This window comes from Tursiops truncatus, chromosome 3, assembly GCF_011762595.2.
Source record: "Tursiops truncatus isolate mTurTru1 chromosome 3, mTurTru1.mat.Y, whole genome shotgun sequence".
NCBI lineage: Eukaryota > Metazoa > Chordata > Mammalia > Artiodactyla > Delphinidae > Tursiops > Tursiops truncatus.
This window is the reverse complement of record NC_047036.1, coordinates 57418762-57437959: the sequence shown is the minus strand read 5'-3', so window position 1 is coordinate 57437959 and position 19198 is coordinate 57418762. Positions and strand designations below refer to the sequence as shown.

At 37.2% G+C, this 19198-nt stretch overlaps 1 protein-coding gene across 3 annotated transcripts; it reads right to left on the bottom strand.

Moving 5' to 3' along the window:
- Window positions 1–402: 402 nt before the first annotated feature.
- On the bottom strand, window positions 403–19100 carry UTP15 (UTP15 small subunit processome component). Of its 3 annotated transcripts, XM_019929850.3 has the most exons (14): window positions 18909–19100; window positions 17352–17474; window positions 15714–15882; window positions 13999–14091; window positions 13693–13877; window positions 12394–12572; window positions 11027–11152; window positions 9284–9419; window positions 7566–7650; window positions 6582–6731; window positions 5793–5894; window positions 4147–4280; window positions 3917–3975; window positions 403–3138 (listed from the first exon to the last, which is right to left on the bottom strand). In XM_019929850.3, the coding sequence occupies exons 3-14, from the start codon at window positions 15801–15803 to the stop codon at window positions 2918–2920; spliced, it is 1560 nt and encodes a 519-aa protein (XP_019785409.1). In that variant the 5' UTR covers window positions 15804–15882; window positions 17352–17474; window positions 18909–19100; the 3' UTR covers window positions 403–2917. The 3 variants fall into 3 exon arrangements, with proteins under 3 accessions (XP_019785409.1, XP_004322433.1, XP_019785410.1); XM_004322385.4 differs by lacking the exon at window positions 17352–17474; XM_019929851.3 differs by lacking the exon at window positions 3917–3975 and having other exon boundaries at window positions 2955–3138.
- Window positions 19101–19198: the final 98 nt, after the last annotated feature.

Sequence of the window (19198 nt, the reverse complement as noted above, 5' to 3'; positions counted from 1 at the left end):
TCCAGCAATTGGTCCCCTCTCTCTACTCTAATCATCAGTTTCCCTCTCTCTCTAGAGGGATTATCCCCACCAGCATACAGTCTGTCATTTCATTCAAAACACTACTATATTTTAATAATCATTTTAAATGGGGCTTTTAATTAATGTTTGATAGTTGATTTAAGTTGAACAGACTAAATTTCTTTAAACAATCCCATTTACAACCCAAAGTCCTTTAAACAGTTTAATAGCATTTACACTTTTAAGATATTTTCTTGTAAATAGCACTTCAAATGCTTGACCCAACAAGCAAAACCTTCCCAAGTACTTAACTCTTATAAATATAATAAATTAAATGTACAGTGACTAAGTTCTCTGACATATTTCAGTATTTCTGCAGGCTTTCTAAGATCTTAAAATACATTTCAACTAAAATTTACAAGTCTAAAAATCTGTTAGGCATTTTAAGTTGGAAATGAAGGCCAGTGTTACATACTGTAATATGCCAGGTATGTTCCAATACTACTTCAAATAGCAAATACTACAGTTTGTCCCAATGACTATAAAAAACTATTCCTGAACTTAACACTGAAGTATTGATGGCTATGGGAATTGTTTCCTAACCTTTTAGAAAATTTGTAATCGTTACATATTTCATCTAAAAACGGCAGCACTCTGTGAAGTTTTGTTAAAGGGAATGAGTGGTTTGGGCCCCAGCAGGCAGGCCAGTTCAGGGTGCTGGCATGAGGGACTCAAGCTTGGGGGAATTCAAGGGTGAATTAACTACTGTAGTAAATTCAATGATAAATGAGAATACCAACCTTGGATGGTTGCGGTGAGAATCAAGTAAAATAATGTACAGGAAAACCCTTGTCACCTGTGAGTTCATGGCAGTTTTTTGGTAGAATCTTTAACCTTTCATTCTTACTACTGATAGTATCCAATCAGCATATTTATGAAGTTACGTTTTTTTAAAAGCTTTAAATTTATTTAAATAAATTAACCCTTCTTAACATGAAGACACAGTTTCTAACCTTGACTAATCTCATAATTACTCAGGGAAGCAAACTCCTGGTTTCTTATAAGCCACTGGGCTTCATGATTACTTAAATCAATTGATGAGGGGGAAACCAGACCCTCTGTTTGAGCGTATGTCCTCATCAGAACACAGGAATATTTTTTTCTGCTTTAAAAAAATATATCTGAGGGCTTCCCTGGTGGCGCAGTGGTTGAGAGTCCGCTTGCCGATGCAGCGGACACGGGTTCGTGCCCCGGTCCGGGAGGATCCCACATGCCGCGGAGCGGCTGGGCCCGTGAGCCATGGCCGCTGAGCCTCCGCGTCCGGAGCCTGTGCTCCACAACGGGAGAGGCCACAACAGTGAGAGGCCCGCGTACCGAAAAAAAAAAAAAATATATATATATATATACACACACATATATATATATATATATGAATTCACAGAACTGAAATTTTAAGAGGAGACTGCAATTACAAAATCTTCCTTTAAGAATTCTTCTGGCCTGACACTTCCTTACAGATAATTAACTACTTAAGGAACTGGGGGAAGGTGGAAAAGGTAGCAAGTGTAAAATCAGTGTGCTAGGAATCAGTAACCAGTGACTATCCATCAGGAATTGAAACATCTCAGAAAGCCAAAAAGAAAATATGAATTTCTTTATAAAAAAATGTGAATTACATTGAACTTTTTTTTAAAAACACAAGTATTTTCCAAAACAAGCTACTCTGGCTTGGGGTTCTGAAACACAAAATGATGTTAAGAATAGAGGGAAAAAAAAAAAACCTAAACACAGATCAAATGGTTTTCAGAGGTAGGTAGCTTCAAAATAAGCTCCAAATATATCAATATGTATAAAAAACGCTGAAAGGCTATTAATCACGAGACATGGCAAATTTTATCATTCTGCTGACCTGAAGCAAGTTGAAAAGCTGGTAGAAAGGCTGCATATTTGGGGAAGAGGAAAAACATGGTCTGTAAGGCCTACCTGCAGACCTTGCTCTGAGGAGCACAGTCAAGATTACAGAAAGAAAAAGAACCATGGGCTGCTGAGCACAATTTTTAGTATTCAAATCTGCCTCATCACACTCTCTGAATACAGGTCAAACTAGGGTCAATTATTCAGAGTTGGCCACTAATCTGCCACACTTGGAACAGATACAGCCCAATTACCAGCTAGGTGGAACACGTGGCCTGGGATAAGGGATGGCATCAAGGAGAGGGAGGCAAACTCGGCTGGGGCTTGGGAATCCCAAGTGCCCCGATTAGAGTGAAGAAAGAATTTATTTGTTGTTGCCATTTGTTTCGTTGTTGTTGTTTTCCCAGGATAGAAGGGAAAAGTAAAGCCCTGTTCCTTTGACAGTATTCCTAGTTGAAACCCTCTCCAGAGTTCTGAATGCCTACTCAAATGCTGAAACAGAACTCTGCTGTAGTAAAATTAATGTCGGGCTTCCCTGGTGGCGCAGTGGTTGAGAGTCCGCCTGTCAATGCAGGGGACACGGGTTCGTGCCCTGGTCCGGGAAGATCCCACATGCCGCAGAGCGGCTGGGCCCATGAGCCATGGCCGCTGAGCCTGCGCGTCCAGAGCCTGTGCTCCGCAACAGGAGAGGCCACAACAGTGAGAGGCCCGCATACCGAAAAAAAAAAAAAAAAAAATTAATGTCAATTTGTCCAAGATGGACATACACTATGACCAAAACATCTTCCAGCTAAAGATGCCAGGAGATAATTCAAAATAGCACATGGAAAACCATGATTAAAAACAGGTTCTTATTTTCCAAGCACAGTTATCCCAGTCTCTTCCAAAAAATTGCTTCTGTAAATAGTTTTTTTTAATGTATCAAACAGAGTCTCCTCCCAGTAGTCAACCGCATCAAATCTATTCCAAGTTAGGAGTTCTTATGTGTCCTGTTAAGCACACACTATGATTCAATCTTCTTGTTCTCTAGAAATCCATCAGATGTATTATGCTGCAACAAAGAAGTGCTTTCTTTCCTTGTCATGGTAGCAAAAAGCATATCCATCATCCCCAAGGTTTCTAGTAGTTCTCTTTGGTAATCAATCTCTTTTTCTACAAGTCCTTGAAGTAACAAAAACTTTTTATCAACTACAGGTGACTGACCAATCACAGGTAGATATATATCTAGAAAGAGAGAGAGGAAACACATTTACTAGAAACATTTTTCTAAACAATACATGAACAACAATATTTAGAAAAAGTACAAAAATATTAAATATAAAAGACATTGAAAAATCTGTACTTATTTTACAACTTATGTTTTACATAAAGTAAACAATCCATCTGAAAAACGTATTTCAAAAAGAAATAAGTAAAGAAAGTACAGTGTTAAGGTTCTGACTTATTTTCATTTTCCCATTAAAAATTAGTCGTGGGGGCTTCCCTGGTGGCGCAGTGGTTGAGAGTCCACCTGCCGATGCAGGGGACATGGGTTCGTGCCCCGGTCCGGGAGGATCCCACATGCCGCGGAGCGGCTGGACCCGTGAGCCATGGCCGCTGAGCCTGCGTGTCCGGAGCCTGTGCTCCGCAACGGGAGAGGCCACGACAGTGAGAGGGCTGCTTTTTATTATATTTTTCAGCACTAGAGATTTTTTTCTGTTCTTGAAAATAGTTTGTTCTCGTTGGGAAAAAAAAAAAAATTAGTCATGGTCATTGGAGGTATTTAAGGAAAAAACTTTTTAAATTATAATAACCCTGGTGCCAGCAACTGAAAGCCAATCCATTGTAAACATTTTACTCCCACTTTAAAATGCACTGATTTACTACTACTGTTTGTTTTCTCCATGAAGTCTTCACTGGAGAACTGATAAAGACAAGGTATATCAATCTATTTGATTTCATTATTTGACATCTCTACTTCTGCAAGTATGCTACAATTTTTCAGGTTTTAACAGCTACTTACCAATAATTATTTCAGCAGCATTAATCAAAACAGGGGCGAATCTTGGCTGGGACAGATTCCTACAAAGCAAAAATTCTGTTTACTGAAACCTGGAAACTTAAAGAAAAAAAATCCTTAAAATAGATTTACTAAACTGTTCTGTCAGTTCTTTACAAAGCTCAAACTAAAAGTAAATTTGGAGATAAAATTTCAGATGCGAAATACATGCGCTTCATAGACATAAAACATACCTTATCAAAAAATTAAGAACACGACTGATTTCCTTTTCATCTCGACCTGCAAGGGCATTTGCAAGGACTCCTCTTCGGTTTAGCTCCTTTATGATGGAAACTGTAATCTCAGGCGTCTTTATTGCACAACTGGGCTAGAAAATTTTTCAGAGTCAACATGAGCAGACAAGACAATACAAGAAAAAAAATCATAGTCTTGGAACTCACTAACAATTACCAAATTTAAACAGGTTTTTTTCTTCCCAGTTTTGAGTCATGGTAATGACAAGGCAAGAAACAAAATGATTCTTTTAAAAATAAGCTCCTTGTAGATACATCAATTGTAACAAATGCACCACTCTGGTGGGGATGTTGATAAGGGGGGAGGCTATGCATGTGTGGGGCAGGTAGTATATGGGAAATCTCTGTACCTTCCCCTCAACTGTGCTGTGAACCTAGAACTGCTCTAAAAAAAAGTCTTAATAAAAAATTCACACACAATCTGTAGTGAGGTGGATGGACCCAGAGTCTGTCATACAGAGTGAAGAAAGTCAGAAAGAGAAAAACAAATACCGTATGCTAACACCTATATATGGAATCTAAAAAAAGATAGTTCTGAAGAACCTAGGGGCAGGATAGGAATAAAGACGCAGACACAGAGAATGGACTTGAGGACACGGGTAGGGGGAAGGGTAAGCTGGGACAAAGTGAGAGAGTGGCATGGACATATATACACTACCAAATGTAAAACAGATAGCTAGTGGGAAGCAACCGCACAGCATAGGGAGATCAGCTCGGTGCTTTGTGACCACCTAGAGGGGTGGGATAGGGAGGGTGGGAGGGAGGGAGACACAAGAGGGAGGAGATACGGGGATATATGTATATGTATAGCTGATTCACTTTGTTATAAAGCAGAAACTAACACACCATTGTAAAGCAATTATACTCTAATAAAGATGTTAAAAAAATAAATTAATAAAATAAAATAAAATAAAATTGATCACCATCCAGCCCTTATTAAAACTCAGTTGACACAACTGGTATTTGAGAGAAGAAATCTATGGACCAAGTTAACCATCATTGCTCTAAATTGGTTTTTAGCTATATTCTATTGTAAGTGAATTCTTACTTGAATTGTATTTGGTTACCTATTTGTTGAAATGACACTACAGAAGTTGTGGGTATTTATTATTATGTCTTTGGCTTTTACAGAGGGTTAATACATAATCCTATGCTTGAGAATATTTCTGCATCTTCTAATGACATAAAGACTATCACATGATTCCTATATTTTTCTTCGTGTTCCAACTAAAAACAACTCATGATAAATTTCTCTGTACTATAGTGTGAAAAAAAAGTTGTGTATTTTTTCTAAAATATAGATATATATGTTTCATTTATCTGATAATAGCAATTATGAAATTCAATCCATTATCCTTTTTACCTTGCTTCTAGGAAACTGGAATATACATTTATATTCAACTCTAGTATATATTCATAGCCTAAGTTTCTGCATCTTTCTATAGTATGGGTATTCATATTCAATATGATTTTAGCAACCTATTTATATGTGTGTGTCACAAATTACATCCACTGTTTTGAAGTAGAAAGAATATAAATAAAATTTTAAAAAAATACACACACACACACACACATTCCTCATTCACCTCAAGGACTCTGTCAAGTGCCTTAGAGATCCGGAAGTTTTTCAGATCCCTGTCATACAATTCTAGGTGTTTCTTTGATGGTCTGTTGATCAAAATGTCATCCTGCATTGAAAAGTAAATTTACAGAGAAAAATCAAATATCCTTTTAGAGCTTCATTCAAAATAAACTTCTTCGTAGTGGTATTTTTTCATAGTTCTGTGGTGTCCTTGAACTGTATCATAAAAAATGGTCATATGCCCATATTGTCGATTAAATGAAAATGGAATAATCTGCCACATCACTGTGTTCTTAGTGTCCTATGACTTTAACTTACGATACATACACGATACCTCCGTTCTGGGCAAACATTACTCACTGCAATTCTCTTTACATAGCAAGCAGTGATTCAGCAGAAAGAGAAAACAAGAATCAGAGAAACTGCCATCTAGTCCCAGTAAAGAAATCCTGGATCAACACAACTTCCTTATATCTCCATCTTCTCCATCTTCAGATGCCAAATGGAGATATTATTGGCTCTACTCTTTTTCAGGGTTGTTTACAAGATCAAATCAGATAGCATGGGAAAGACACTGTTCTGAGCACCACAGCATTGTTATGATTCAGGGCATTAAGAAGTACAGTTCTTACTTCCCATTACTTATTAATTTAATGTCCCCAATCTAGCAATGTGGAGATAAATGAGGTAGAGAAAAGCAAAATGAAGCTAAATGCCATGTGAACTACACTTTCCAGTAATGCGCAGGGATGAGGTTGGATACTCTAACAAATTACACAAAATATATAAATACCTGTTGTTTCATATAGTTTTTTCCTTTAATAAAAGTTCGATATGCAGGCCTTCTTCTCCTGGGAAGAGAATCCTTCTTTGCTTCAGATTTCCGATGTTTAACACTCAGTATTCCATTGGTCATTCCTACAACTATTGCCTCATCTTCATGCTAACAGCAATTAGAAAAATAAGTTAGTATATTCCTAACTCATAATTCATCTTACTTTTTCTTCAAAATACCATTTATAATGTGTTTGCCACTTATCCATACTTTCAACAAGAGTTCCATTCAGATATAGATACTCCAACAAAAAGTTAGAATAAAATCATTTTTTTCCTCCAAGATACTATTATATTGACAGAACTTTTAATTATACTTGGAAATTATCACTGGCAGTTTGTATAATAATACAGTTAAAGACATCTTAAGAAACTTCCAAAATAATTTTTTTCCCACATCCTCTTCCTAGAAACAGAATGATGCGGTAGCATGACTTTCCACAATCTTGTCAAGAAAATATTTTATAATAACTTTTCCCCTCCCAATTTCTATATAATGTATTCAAATCTATTCCTCCTCAATGGCTCATGAAACTTGACAATGAACATTCCAGAAGGAGCAGTTAACAAAGAAAAGGAGAAATCATTTCATTGTGTTGCCCCCTATTCTCCTTTTCTTTGCTCAGAGAGCCAACTTGACTTTCTGGAGTATTTAACCCTTGGGGTAAATATACTGAAGAGAGATTTATCTGCTTTCCAGGTCCTGTCCTTAGTGTTAACAATGCCTACAATAGTGTAGTTAGTTTCAAGCTATGCAGTGAGTGGGACCTAAATCTGAATTCATGCCTAGTTACTGAGACAAGTTACATGTTCTAGCAATTATCTAATGGGGTGAGAAGAAAATAATACTTGTACAAATAAAAGATAAACCCTAATATTCCATTTTAGTTTCATTTAACAGGCAAGGTTAGTGAAAGCTTTAAAAAGAGCTAAAAGTACTTACTGCAAGTGCAAGACTCAAAATTGAAGCTGCATAATCAAAACTGTGGACTACTTTATAGGAACTTGTGCTATATACTTTCACCTTCCTAATGAAAAAGAAAGCTTTGTCACAAATCATCTTGGAAATGAGCATAAAAGGTAAAATTTCTATTTTTTGAAACTCAATATATGAATATTAAAACTTATACAACAATGAAGAAAAACAATTAATAATATTAGTTACAAACTAATTCATCACTGGATCTCTTTTAAAAATGAACGGTTTATTGTTATGCTTGCATAAAGACTTCAACCAGCCACCAGAAGGATAGACCACTGTCTCCTGAAAATGAAACTTGAAAGTAAAGAAAAAGCAACATGAATGTTCACTGGAAAGAGCAGGGTTTCTCAGCTTCATTCAGCATTATCAACATTTCGGGCAGGATAATTCTTTGACATGGTGGCTGTTCTGTGCACCGCAAGATGTTTAGCAGCATCCTTGGCCTCTACTCACTGCATACCAACAGCACTACACCCCCAAGTTGTGACAACAACCAAAAATGTCCGCAGATAGTGCCAAATAGCCCGCTGGAGGACAAAAATCACTCTGGGTTGAGAACTACTATGAATAGAGCCAACTTATACCTAGCTTTTGAGGGACACATCTAAAAATCAAGTCCCAAATTGCCTAGTAACACTATTGCACAGAATCTGCTATATATTTACATAGTAAGTTCCTCTGTATTAGAAATATTTTCTAGCTTTTAAAATATGTATACTTTTTAATAAACATGCTGAAAAACCAAGGCTTTCCATATCAGTGAAAAAGGGAAATATGGAAATAAAATGACCAACAATAGATAAATATAAGGAAATTCTAGAACTGGGCCATCATTCTAGCCACATGTGGCTAATGAGCACTTAAAATGTGGTCAGTGAAAAAGAAGGGAATTTTTTATTTTACTTAATTTTACTCAACTTAAATTTTAAAACTGAGGCAGTATAAAATATTTTTCTGTTAAACACAAGTATATTTATTTCACTTTAACTGTAAAGTATTACTACTGTATTAAGGGCATGTATTCGATGCTGAACTTGCTTCTAGTCTATCATTAATAATTTTTACATTGAATACATACTGAAATAATATTTTAGAGTAAATAACTTATTAAATTAATTTTACCTAGTACCTTTTAGCTTTTAAACATGACTGGTGAAACACTTAAAATTACATATGTAGCTCACATTATATTTCTATTGTACAGCACTGTTCTAGAACATTAACGAAACACTAATACCTACTGAAAATAGTAATATTTAGAAATATGTATTTCTATACATTAATGTATAGAAATTTTTACATGAAGTTTTAAATTTTAAAGAATACAAGCTAGAATATATATACACATACTCATTATAAATATTTCAAAATATACAAACATACAATGATTTTAAAAGAAAACTACAGAATAATAGAAATTATTTTAAAAGATTAACGTTCACATGGTTCAATAAAATTCCTCAAGTATATAAATCAATAAATTACCTCAAGGGAGAAAATAAGTTTGCTATACGTAAATGAAATGTCAAAACTATTTTCAGCTCAATAGATTTTTTTTTCATGGAAATCATTTGGTAGAATATTTATTCTATCACAAATACTGCAGAAATAACTCATTTCCTCAAGCAGTAAACATGTGTACATTAAGAATGATCCAAAAAGAAAATTAAAATGCTAACCTATCCAGTGAGCCAGAAAGTAACCTCTGTCCAGAGCTGCTCAGACATAAGCACGTCACAGTTTTATGATGATTTTTCAAAGACACTAGCAACTGTCCTCCTTTTAGCATGTCCCAGACTTTAACATAACGACCTCCTATAAAAAGAAATAATCATTAGTTTGATTATGAAAGGATCTGAAAAGCACTCTTCACTGGACACTCCACAGCATGGAGTGGAGGGATTCCAGAGCCAGACTGCCTGGTTTCAGTGCTGGGTTTACTATTTACTGGGTACGTGGCTGATAATAATTACAGTTCCTACCTCACAAAAACCTGTTATGATGATTAAATAATTTCATATTTGTAAAGTACACAGAACTGCCTGGCAAAATAAGAAGTATAATTAAGAAAGATTTTATTTTAACAAGATTAAAATAATTCTACAAAAGGAATTCTGTATAACCATGGAAAAGAATAACATAGATTTCATTTCCTAAAAATTCTGTGAATCCCAACAAAACTGAAAAACTCTATAACTTTTACTCTAAGAATTGGAAGCATCTTTAAAGGCAATTTAATCCAGGGGTTTAAAAAGAATTTTTTTATTATGGCATCTTTTCTTTCAATGAAATATTAAGCAAAAGTCTAGTAGGTAAAATGGAAAAAGAGGCTGGGGGGCTGGGGGTGGGAGGGGATGAAGTTCTTACTTATCCTGACTATGTAGAAGCGCCTGGAACCCAATTTGCAGTCCCTGTCTCCCTACATGTAGCAGCTCATGAGAGAGATCACAGTTTGAAACCACTGATCTGGCCCAACCTCTCATTTTCAAGGTCTATATTGGTTAAAGGATTGCCCAAGGCCACACAATTAGCTACTGACACGACAGAGATTAGCATACAGGCATCCACTCTCCCTGTTCAACTTGTATGTACTTCCATTTCTCAAAATAACAGCAAGACAAATAGGTAACTCTGACAATATTATCAACTTACTTTGAAATCAAATAGGTACTGGGGAAAAGAGTATAAAACAGGATAACTTCTATTTGGATTTTAGAATTAAGCAAAAAACAAAACAAAACAAAGCTACACACTACCTACGTATTCTTCTAATGTCAACACATTAATTTTGACTTAACAAATGGAAAAAGACAATTTACTTCTTCCATTATAATTTTTTAAATGCACCTCAGTTCCAACTTGATAAAAAATGTATCAAGGCCCCTTTGACTCCACGTTATCTTCTCCTCCAGCACTATCAGCTATTTGCTGGGTAAGGCCACTTCAATCAAGAGTCACATAAAAAGAGATAAGCCTGATTCTAGATCTGAAAGAACCTGTGTTTTCAAAAGCTGCCGCAGATCTCTTACGTAAGAACAACAGCAGGAGTACGACCTGGATTTTTAGATTAAGTACACAATGAAGGCTCTCAAGTTCTAAGATTTCAGATCTGCCACTTACCACTTTGTCTTGGACAAATTACTTAAAACTTTTATTTATTTTCTTTTGCAAAATAGAGGGAAAACTATCTTGTAGGCTCACCTAGGGGACTGGAGGTAATACGTTTATAATAGCATAGTGCCTGGCTCATATTAGCTACTCAATAAATGAAAATTGCTTGCCTGTGCCACTTATCAACTGTCTGAGCAAAAACTGAGACATGCATTTCAAGTGCACACTGATAAATTATAAAGAATAACTAATAAAGAAATATCTGACTCAAGACAAACAATATTGGTGAAAGCAATTTTTAAAAGAAATACCTGCTGATACCAGAAGACCTCCAGAGGGAAAAAGCAGGACACTCTCCACTGGCTGCCCATGATCAACAGAGATAACACTCTGGTTTGTTCGTGCATCAAACATCTTCACAGTGTGATCATATGACCCTAAAATGTCAATTTTTGTACGATGTGAGTTTCACTACTCAAAATAACAAAACTTATACGTGTGTGTGTGCATAATCAAACATAAACTTTAAAGGAAGAAGCAGCATAGATGAAATTTTAAAAAGACATATGTATACTCATGAAGACACAGTACTTCCAAACCCTCTGGTACCACTGACTGTTTCTGAAGCACTAACCTACACAGAATCTTAAATGATTCCTATCTTCAGACTACTGTCACTACTGAGTCACCTGGGAATCTTTGCACAGGCACCCATTAAGACTGGACTGCACTATCTCTGTTTCTTGGTTACTGGAGAACCTGTGAAAACCAGAGTACAGATGTTTCCAAACACATCTGGAGGATGATAAGAACAATCCCCAGGGACTTCCCTGGTGGCGCAGTGGTTAAGAATCCCCCTGCCAATGCAGGGGACACGGGTTCAACCCCTGGTCCGGGAAGATCCCACATGCCGTGGAGCAACTAAGCCCATGCACCACAACTACTGAGCCTGCACTCTAGAGCCCGCAAGCCACTACTGAGCCTGTGTGCCACAACTACTGAAGCCCACATGCCTAGTGCCTGTGCTCTGCAACAACAGAGGCCACGGCAGTGAGAAACCCGCACACCGCAACGAAGGGTAGCCCCCACTCGCCGCAACTAGAGAAAGCTGGCCCACAGCAACGAAGACACAATGCAGCCATAAAACAAAACAAAAAAAAACCCTTGACTTAAGTCTGAGCAATAAACTTAAAATAAAAAAGCTTACTTCATAAAAAAAAAATCCCCAGAAGAAAAAGAAAATAAAACAGTTGGATAAACAGAGACATATTTTTTTATAAAACTTTTTAAAACTCCTCTATCCCAGGGTAAGCTGGGACGAAATAAGAGTAGCATGGACATATATACACTGCCAAATGTAAAACAGATAGCTAGTGGGAAGCAGCTGCATAGCATAGGGAGATCAGCTCCGTGTTTTGTGTCCACCTAGAGGGGTGGGATAGGGAGGGTGGCAGGGAGACGCAAGAGGGAGGAGAAATGGGAATATACGAATATGTATAGCTGATTCACTTTGTTATACAGCAGAAGCTAACACACCATTATAAAGCAATTATACTCCCATAAAGATGTTTAAAAAACAAAAAACAAAACTCCTCTACCTCAAAAGAGTCCCAAAGCAATATTAAAGTATATCAATAAAATTACCAACTTCAGGAGGGAAGAAAAAGATTTCACCAACCTGTTACAAAGAGATCTGGGTTCAGTTTGCTAGCACATCCACACCTCACATAATCAGAATGTTCTTTGAATGTCAGAATTTCTTTGGAGTTTGGAATATCCCATAATTTAACTGTATAATCATCAGCCCCAGAGACCACATGATATTTGTCAGCTGTAAAATCTACTGTATGAACTGCTCTGAAAGATCAAGGATCAGTATATTAAAAAGCAAGGAAAAATTATTTCTGGCACCTTCTGACATCAAACACCCTTCTTCCCAAAATAACGAAAAAAAAGCAGCTCAGTTTCAGTAATTGTAGGGAGAAATCATGAGAGAATAAGAAAATCTTTAAAACAGGTATTTGTCCCCAAGCCAATTTAAAATTTATATACCCCTAGTACTATGAAGTTAATAAGAATATTAAACAGTAGCCTTAAAATTATATTTTCTAATAAGTTAACATTTCTACTTAGCACGTCAACAGAAAGTAAATGTTCTAAATGTTGGCACAAAGGTACTTTAATCTGAAAAATTTCAAAATGGGTAGTTCTTAAAAAATTCTAAGGACACTTGTCACTAAGTAGGATCATATTAAGTGAACTTGTTATATTTAAAATGTTTCACTGATGGACTAAGACTATCCTGATAATATAAAAAACGCTTTTGAGATTTAAAATCAACAGCAAATTTCAGTGACGACATTGGTAATCCTGAAAGATATAAAACTGTCCCTAGCCATTTAATTTATAAAGGGGCAAAACACCAAATCCAAGTAGAAAAAAATCCAACTTGATTTCAAAATAACAACCTCTAATATAGTCCAAGCCTTTAGAGTTCTCATTAATAGTTGTGAGGTTGCCTTTAGATCAGCAGTTTATAACCTCAACGGCGTCACAGAACTCACTGAGAAGTTAACGAAAGCTACAGGACATCTCCATAGATAACCACACATTTCCTAAAATGTCACATACAATTCTAGGAAATTCATGAGCCCCATCAAACTGGACCAAAGGACTGAACCAAGTTAAGCACTGTCTTAGAACAACCAGAAAATAAAGTCCGTGACGGTACATAATCTTCACAGAACTCTGTTTTTTTCAAAGCCTGTAAAACCAGTAGAGCTTACAATAATACAAAACAAAACAAAAACACATAAAAACCAACTATCTGTAACTGTATGGTGACAGATGTTAACTCAATTTATCGTGATCGTTTCACAATATATACATATAGTGAATCATTATGCTGTACCCCTGAAACTAATATAACATGTTAATTATAGCTCAATTAAAAAAAATTAAAACAACTGTCTCTTACTTAGTATGGCCTTCAAACTGCCTGAGGGGAGCCCTGCCACTTATATCAAAAAGCTGAATGCCACCATCTTCACTGCCAGCCACAAGCAGTCTACCATCCTGCCGAAAAGTAGCACAGTATGCTGTGTCTTTAAATCGTGAAAAGGTTTTTATAGGTTCTTGGGAGTATCGGCCATAAATGTGAATCTACAAGAAGATAAAAAACACAGTATTAAAAAAAAAAAACACAAACACAGTATTTTACTAGATGGCTCAAGACCAGTAGTAAATATAAACTACATAAAAGAAAAACAAAAATTATATTTACCCTTGAAGAAGCTGTGACAGCATAATTATACGGAGGCTGTGGAGAAAAGTCTACTTTTGACACTGCACCAAACTCCTTGATCTGAACAGGGGTCTTAATGAAAAATAATAGTGTATTAACAAAGTTACAACTGGTAAGACATATTTAAGCATATAATTTCTTATTGACAATTTCTTTTTGTTCTTAGTAACTAGGTTGTATTTAATAGAGAAGTATGAAGAAAGCAAAAAAGATCCAAATCCCATCATCCAGACAATCTCTGTGGCCATTAAAGTGAATAAATATATGGTTGAAAAGCCACACCCCACTTTTTCTCTTTAGCTGTGAAGTTTTCTGTGATTATTACCAGGAAAAAGTTATGCCTAAACCAGCACATATTTAACCATGTATTTTTTAACTGGCACAAAGATCATACCACACAGGCTGTTCTGCACCTTGCCTTTTTTTCACTTATTAACACCTTAGCTAATAACTTTGCATAAGTTATTATAAGATTCATCATAATTTAATTTACCAGTTCACTACTAACAAACAGGTTTTTCTGAGATTTCTTTTCTTTAAAATAAATTTATTTATTTATTTTTGGCTGCGTTGGGTCTTTGTTGCTGCGTGCGGGCCTTCTCTAGTTGCGGCGAGCGGGGGCTACTCTTCGTTGCAGTGCGTGGGCTTCTCACTGCGGTGGCCTCTCTTGTTGCGGAGCATGGGCTCTAGGTGTGCGGGCTTCAGTAGTTGTGGCTCACGGGCTCTAGAGCATAGCCTCAGTAGTTGTAGCGCACGGGCTTAGCTGCTCCGTGGCATGTGGGATCTTCCCGGACCAGGGCTCGAACCCGTGTCCCCTGCATTGGCAGGCGGATTTTTAACCACTGCGCCACCAGGAAGTCCCTGAGATTTCTAATATTACAAATAACACTTCAATGAACATCTTTCTACATAAAGATAACATACTTTACACACAAATTCTGGAGAGTATATTCATTAAGTTCCAAGCTGTGGAACTTACAAGACCAAAAGGTATTTTTATCATAATAGATAATGCCAGAATTGCCCTCCAGAAAGTCTGCACCAATGTCCCTCCCTCAAGTAGCAACGATGATCAAAATTTTTCATTTGTGCCGATATAAGATGAAAAAGTATCCAAATTATTATCCAATAATTTTATTATCCAATAAATTATTATCTAAAATCCAATTATTGTTTTCATTTGCACTTCTTCAATTATGAGTGAAGCTGAAGCTCTTTTAATATATTTATTGGCCACTTAAACTTCTTTTTCTATAACCTTCCCAATCCCAATCTTTTCCCATTTTTCTGTTTAGTTGTTCAGCTTTTTTAAAAAAATCATTTGTTAGCCTTTACATATAGTCTAGAAGAATTAATTTTGCATCACTTCCTCCTTAGATTAAGAAAAATGAAAAAAAACCCTTCCTTCATGAGATTCAAATTCTAAAATTTATTTAATTCATTTGGCATTGATTAATCATCCATTCTGTGCTAGATAACTTCTATGATTAAACTGATTAAGGAATATGGATTTTTATTTTTATATAACTCTAAGAAAAAAATATCAGATATCAAATTTTCCACCCAAACTATAAGCTGCTGATAGATTATTTTTAGTTATTAGTTCTCTATTAGCATATCCAAAGTATAAAATATGCTGAAGAAATTGACATAAATGTAAAACACCTCCCTCCCTTAATTTTGTCTATACTTACCTTATAGTTGTTCCAGTACAGTGTATCTTGGGTGATTTTTTCACCAAGTACAGGATATGCCTGGATCGCTACAGGCTTATAACCAGCCATACTTTCATAGAATTGCACTGTTATCCAAGGGTAAATAGTTTGAAATTGGTGTTAGAAATAAAGCGACTCTGCCTCACGTCTGAAAAAGAAAACATTTTATAAACACATTATTATTCATAAACCTGTATATAGTTATGATTTTCACTCTGCATCTTTTCAGAAAGCTGTATGGTAGCTTATAGATTAGTGATCAGTAACCACTTAATTTCAATACAGAAGGGACAATCTAAAGGAAGCAGGAAGAATACAGATAGGGCTACCATAGTGTACTATCTACTCAGCTATAGGCAGAGGCTATACACAAATGTTCCCACACCTAACTGACCAATTTACAACACCTGGGAATAAATCTGGTTCGGCCACCCAGTAGCCAAAGCATTTAGAAACACACTGGCTTAGAATGTTCACTTACTGACAACAGAAAATGTTAAGGTGAAACTGCAAATACAAATGTTCCCTGAAATTAACCTAAAATGACATTTAATCTATAAGAACATAATCTAGGGACCTGACTTCCTGAAAGCCTAAAATTGCCAAGAAGAAAAGAAAACAAAGCTAATATTCTAATGCAGAAGATTAAAATTAAATTTAAAAGCTTAAAATAAAAATCTAATATTCTGAAGTAGAAGCTTAAAATTAAGTTAATTTTAAAATGTTTAAACAGTAAGAAAGAAAACAAGAACAAAGCAATTCTGAAATTAAATTCTAAATTAAAGTGACACAATAAAAATTAATTAAAACTTTAACTGACATGTAATTAGGCCGAAATGTCTTTCCAGAACCATTCAGTTGCAACAGAGATTCAATTATATCAGAGGAATGATTCAGTGGTGCAACTCATCTTTCCCAAAAGCCTGAAAACACCGCATCAGTAACACCAAAATAAACAGGTGTGACATATTTTAAAGGCTTTGATGAAACACAGCAATCAATGATTTTAAAAGTTTTCTGTTCACTGAAGTACCCATAATGTGTAGGACACACTGTTTTAGGCACTGGGGTGCAATGGTGAGTGAAACAGACATGGTCAGTGCCTTCATGTACTCCAATATTCCTCATTTCAGCTGGTAACTGGCATCTGGAATCAGCCTTGACTTGTCCTTCCTTCTCACTTCTAACATCCAAATAGTTAACAAGAGCTCATTTTACCTCCCAAATCTTTCTAAACTCCATCATGTCCACTCCACCTAGTTCCACTGCTCTAATTCACATCTTCTCTTCTAAAGGTCTCCCTGATTCCCTTACCTACCTTCCAAATAGCCATCAGAGTTACCTAACTACCATGCAAATCTGGCTTTTGCTACAAAGCCCAACACTGCCCAGAAAAGAAGGTGCAAGCTCCTTTACATGGCATGTAAGGCCCTCTGTGATCTTGCCCTTGCTTACCTTTCCAGTTTCCCTCGTTATTCCCTTAACACACCATGCTCTTTCTTGTCTCAATGTTGTTCTTCATTTGTCCTCTCTGGCAGGAATGACCTCTTTCTACCTACCTCCTATTTATCATTTAAAGTTCAACTCAAGGATCACATCCTCCAAGAAACCTCTCACCTTCTAAGCTGGGTCAGGGACTTGTCTTCTATAATCCTACATGACTCTGTATTTCTGTCAATGCACATAATCACACTGCATTTGTAATGACCTCTTTTTCCCATTGAATTGAACATTTCATATCTGAAAGATTAAAAACAAGTGCTCAAAGAATGTTTGTGGAAGGAAAGGAAGCACTGTGCTGGGTTATATGGGAAACAAAATTAAAGTCACAGGTGGTATCTATTGTATGAACACTGCTATAGAGCACAAGTCCACGAAGTTTTTCTGTAAAAGGACAAATAATAAATATTTTAGGCTTCACAGGCCAACAGGCAAAATGGAGGATATTATGTAGTTATTTATATAGCATGAAAGAAAAACGTCCCAAATTTTACTAAGGAAACCGCCCCAAATAATTATAAGTTCAATATTTTGTTTATGAATGAAAGGAATGGGACTTTTTGGAGGAGGGGGAAAACATTTCACTTACTCTGGTTCAAAGTTAGTGTTTCCTATCATCAAATAGATTGCAAATATTCATCTATAAAAATCATTCTTGGCTCACTGAATACCCCAAAACAGACACTGGGCCAGATGTAGCCTGTGGGCCTTCGCCCCTTACTACCGCAGAGCTGACCCTTGAACAACACGGGTTTGAACCGCGTGGGTCCGCTTAGAGGCAGATTTTTTTCAATAAATACTACAGTACTACAGAATTCCCGTTTTTTTGAATGCACAAGCAGAATCCAACATGTGGAGGAACCTGGATAAAGAGGAACCGCGCATATGGAGGGCCCACTGTAAGTTATCCTTCAGGGGAAGGTTGGGGCCCATAAGCCTACCCCTCCCCCGCAGTGTTCAAGGGTCAGCTGTATAGGCAAAGGAGTACATAACTCTGCCTTGAAAGAAATCGTTTAAAGCTTTAGAAGGAAAAAATGAGGCACAGGAACAGTGGTTTGCCAGATTAAAGTGAGGAACAGCATTAGAGGCAGGGGAGGGTAAGCAAGACAGACAGAGCAAAGGCACGGATGCAAGTGATGTGAAAATGAATAGGAAGAAAATGATCAGGGAGAGGTTAGAGGCTGAGAAACTGGGACTAAATGAAAAACAGGTACTACTACATCACAATGCAGAATACCAAATGTATGCTATAAGTAACGTACAGAACACGGAGCGCTCAGAAGCGATTTTTAACTGTAACTGGGCGGCTGCCAGAAAGATTCAAAGTGTGCAATTCAGCTGGGCCTTTAAGTTTAACATTAAAACGAATTAACCATTTAACGTGGGTGGGCACTGCAAACTGCGGGAACCTCACAAGCAAAGACAGAGATGGAAATCAGCCTAAAATAGTGTGGCTTACTCCGGGGACTAATGACGGTGGACAGTAGGTGTGGACGTGACGTGGCTGTAGAGGAGGAAAATCTAGGTCGAAGCTAAATTGCGGGGATCCTGAGAGGCTGGTTAAGGAGTTTAGCTATTCCGCGGAGACTGGGAAACCCCAGAGGAGCATGCTAGATACTAAGGAAGGCCCGATGTGCGTCTGGGCCACCCGCATTGGGAGCCCCCTTCACCTACCTCCGATGGGCCCGGAGGGTCCGCCGAGACTCCCCGGCCTCAAGGAGAAGTTCTTGGACTCCGCCAGCCCCCTCCCCGGACTGTGCGGTAGAACATGCGGAAGGTCACGCGGATCCTGGAAGGAGCTGCCGAAACACGCCACGAACAGAACGGCGAGACGTGTCGCACGAAGGTGACGTGATGGCGCACGTGATGGCGTACGTGATGGCGTCCCGAGACGCACGCAGCCCTGGTGCGCAGGGGCCAGCCCGGTGGGCGGGACGATGGGGAGGAGGAGGCGTGGCCGGAGG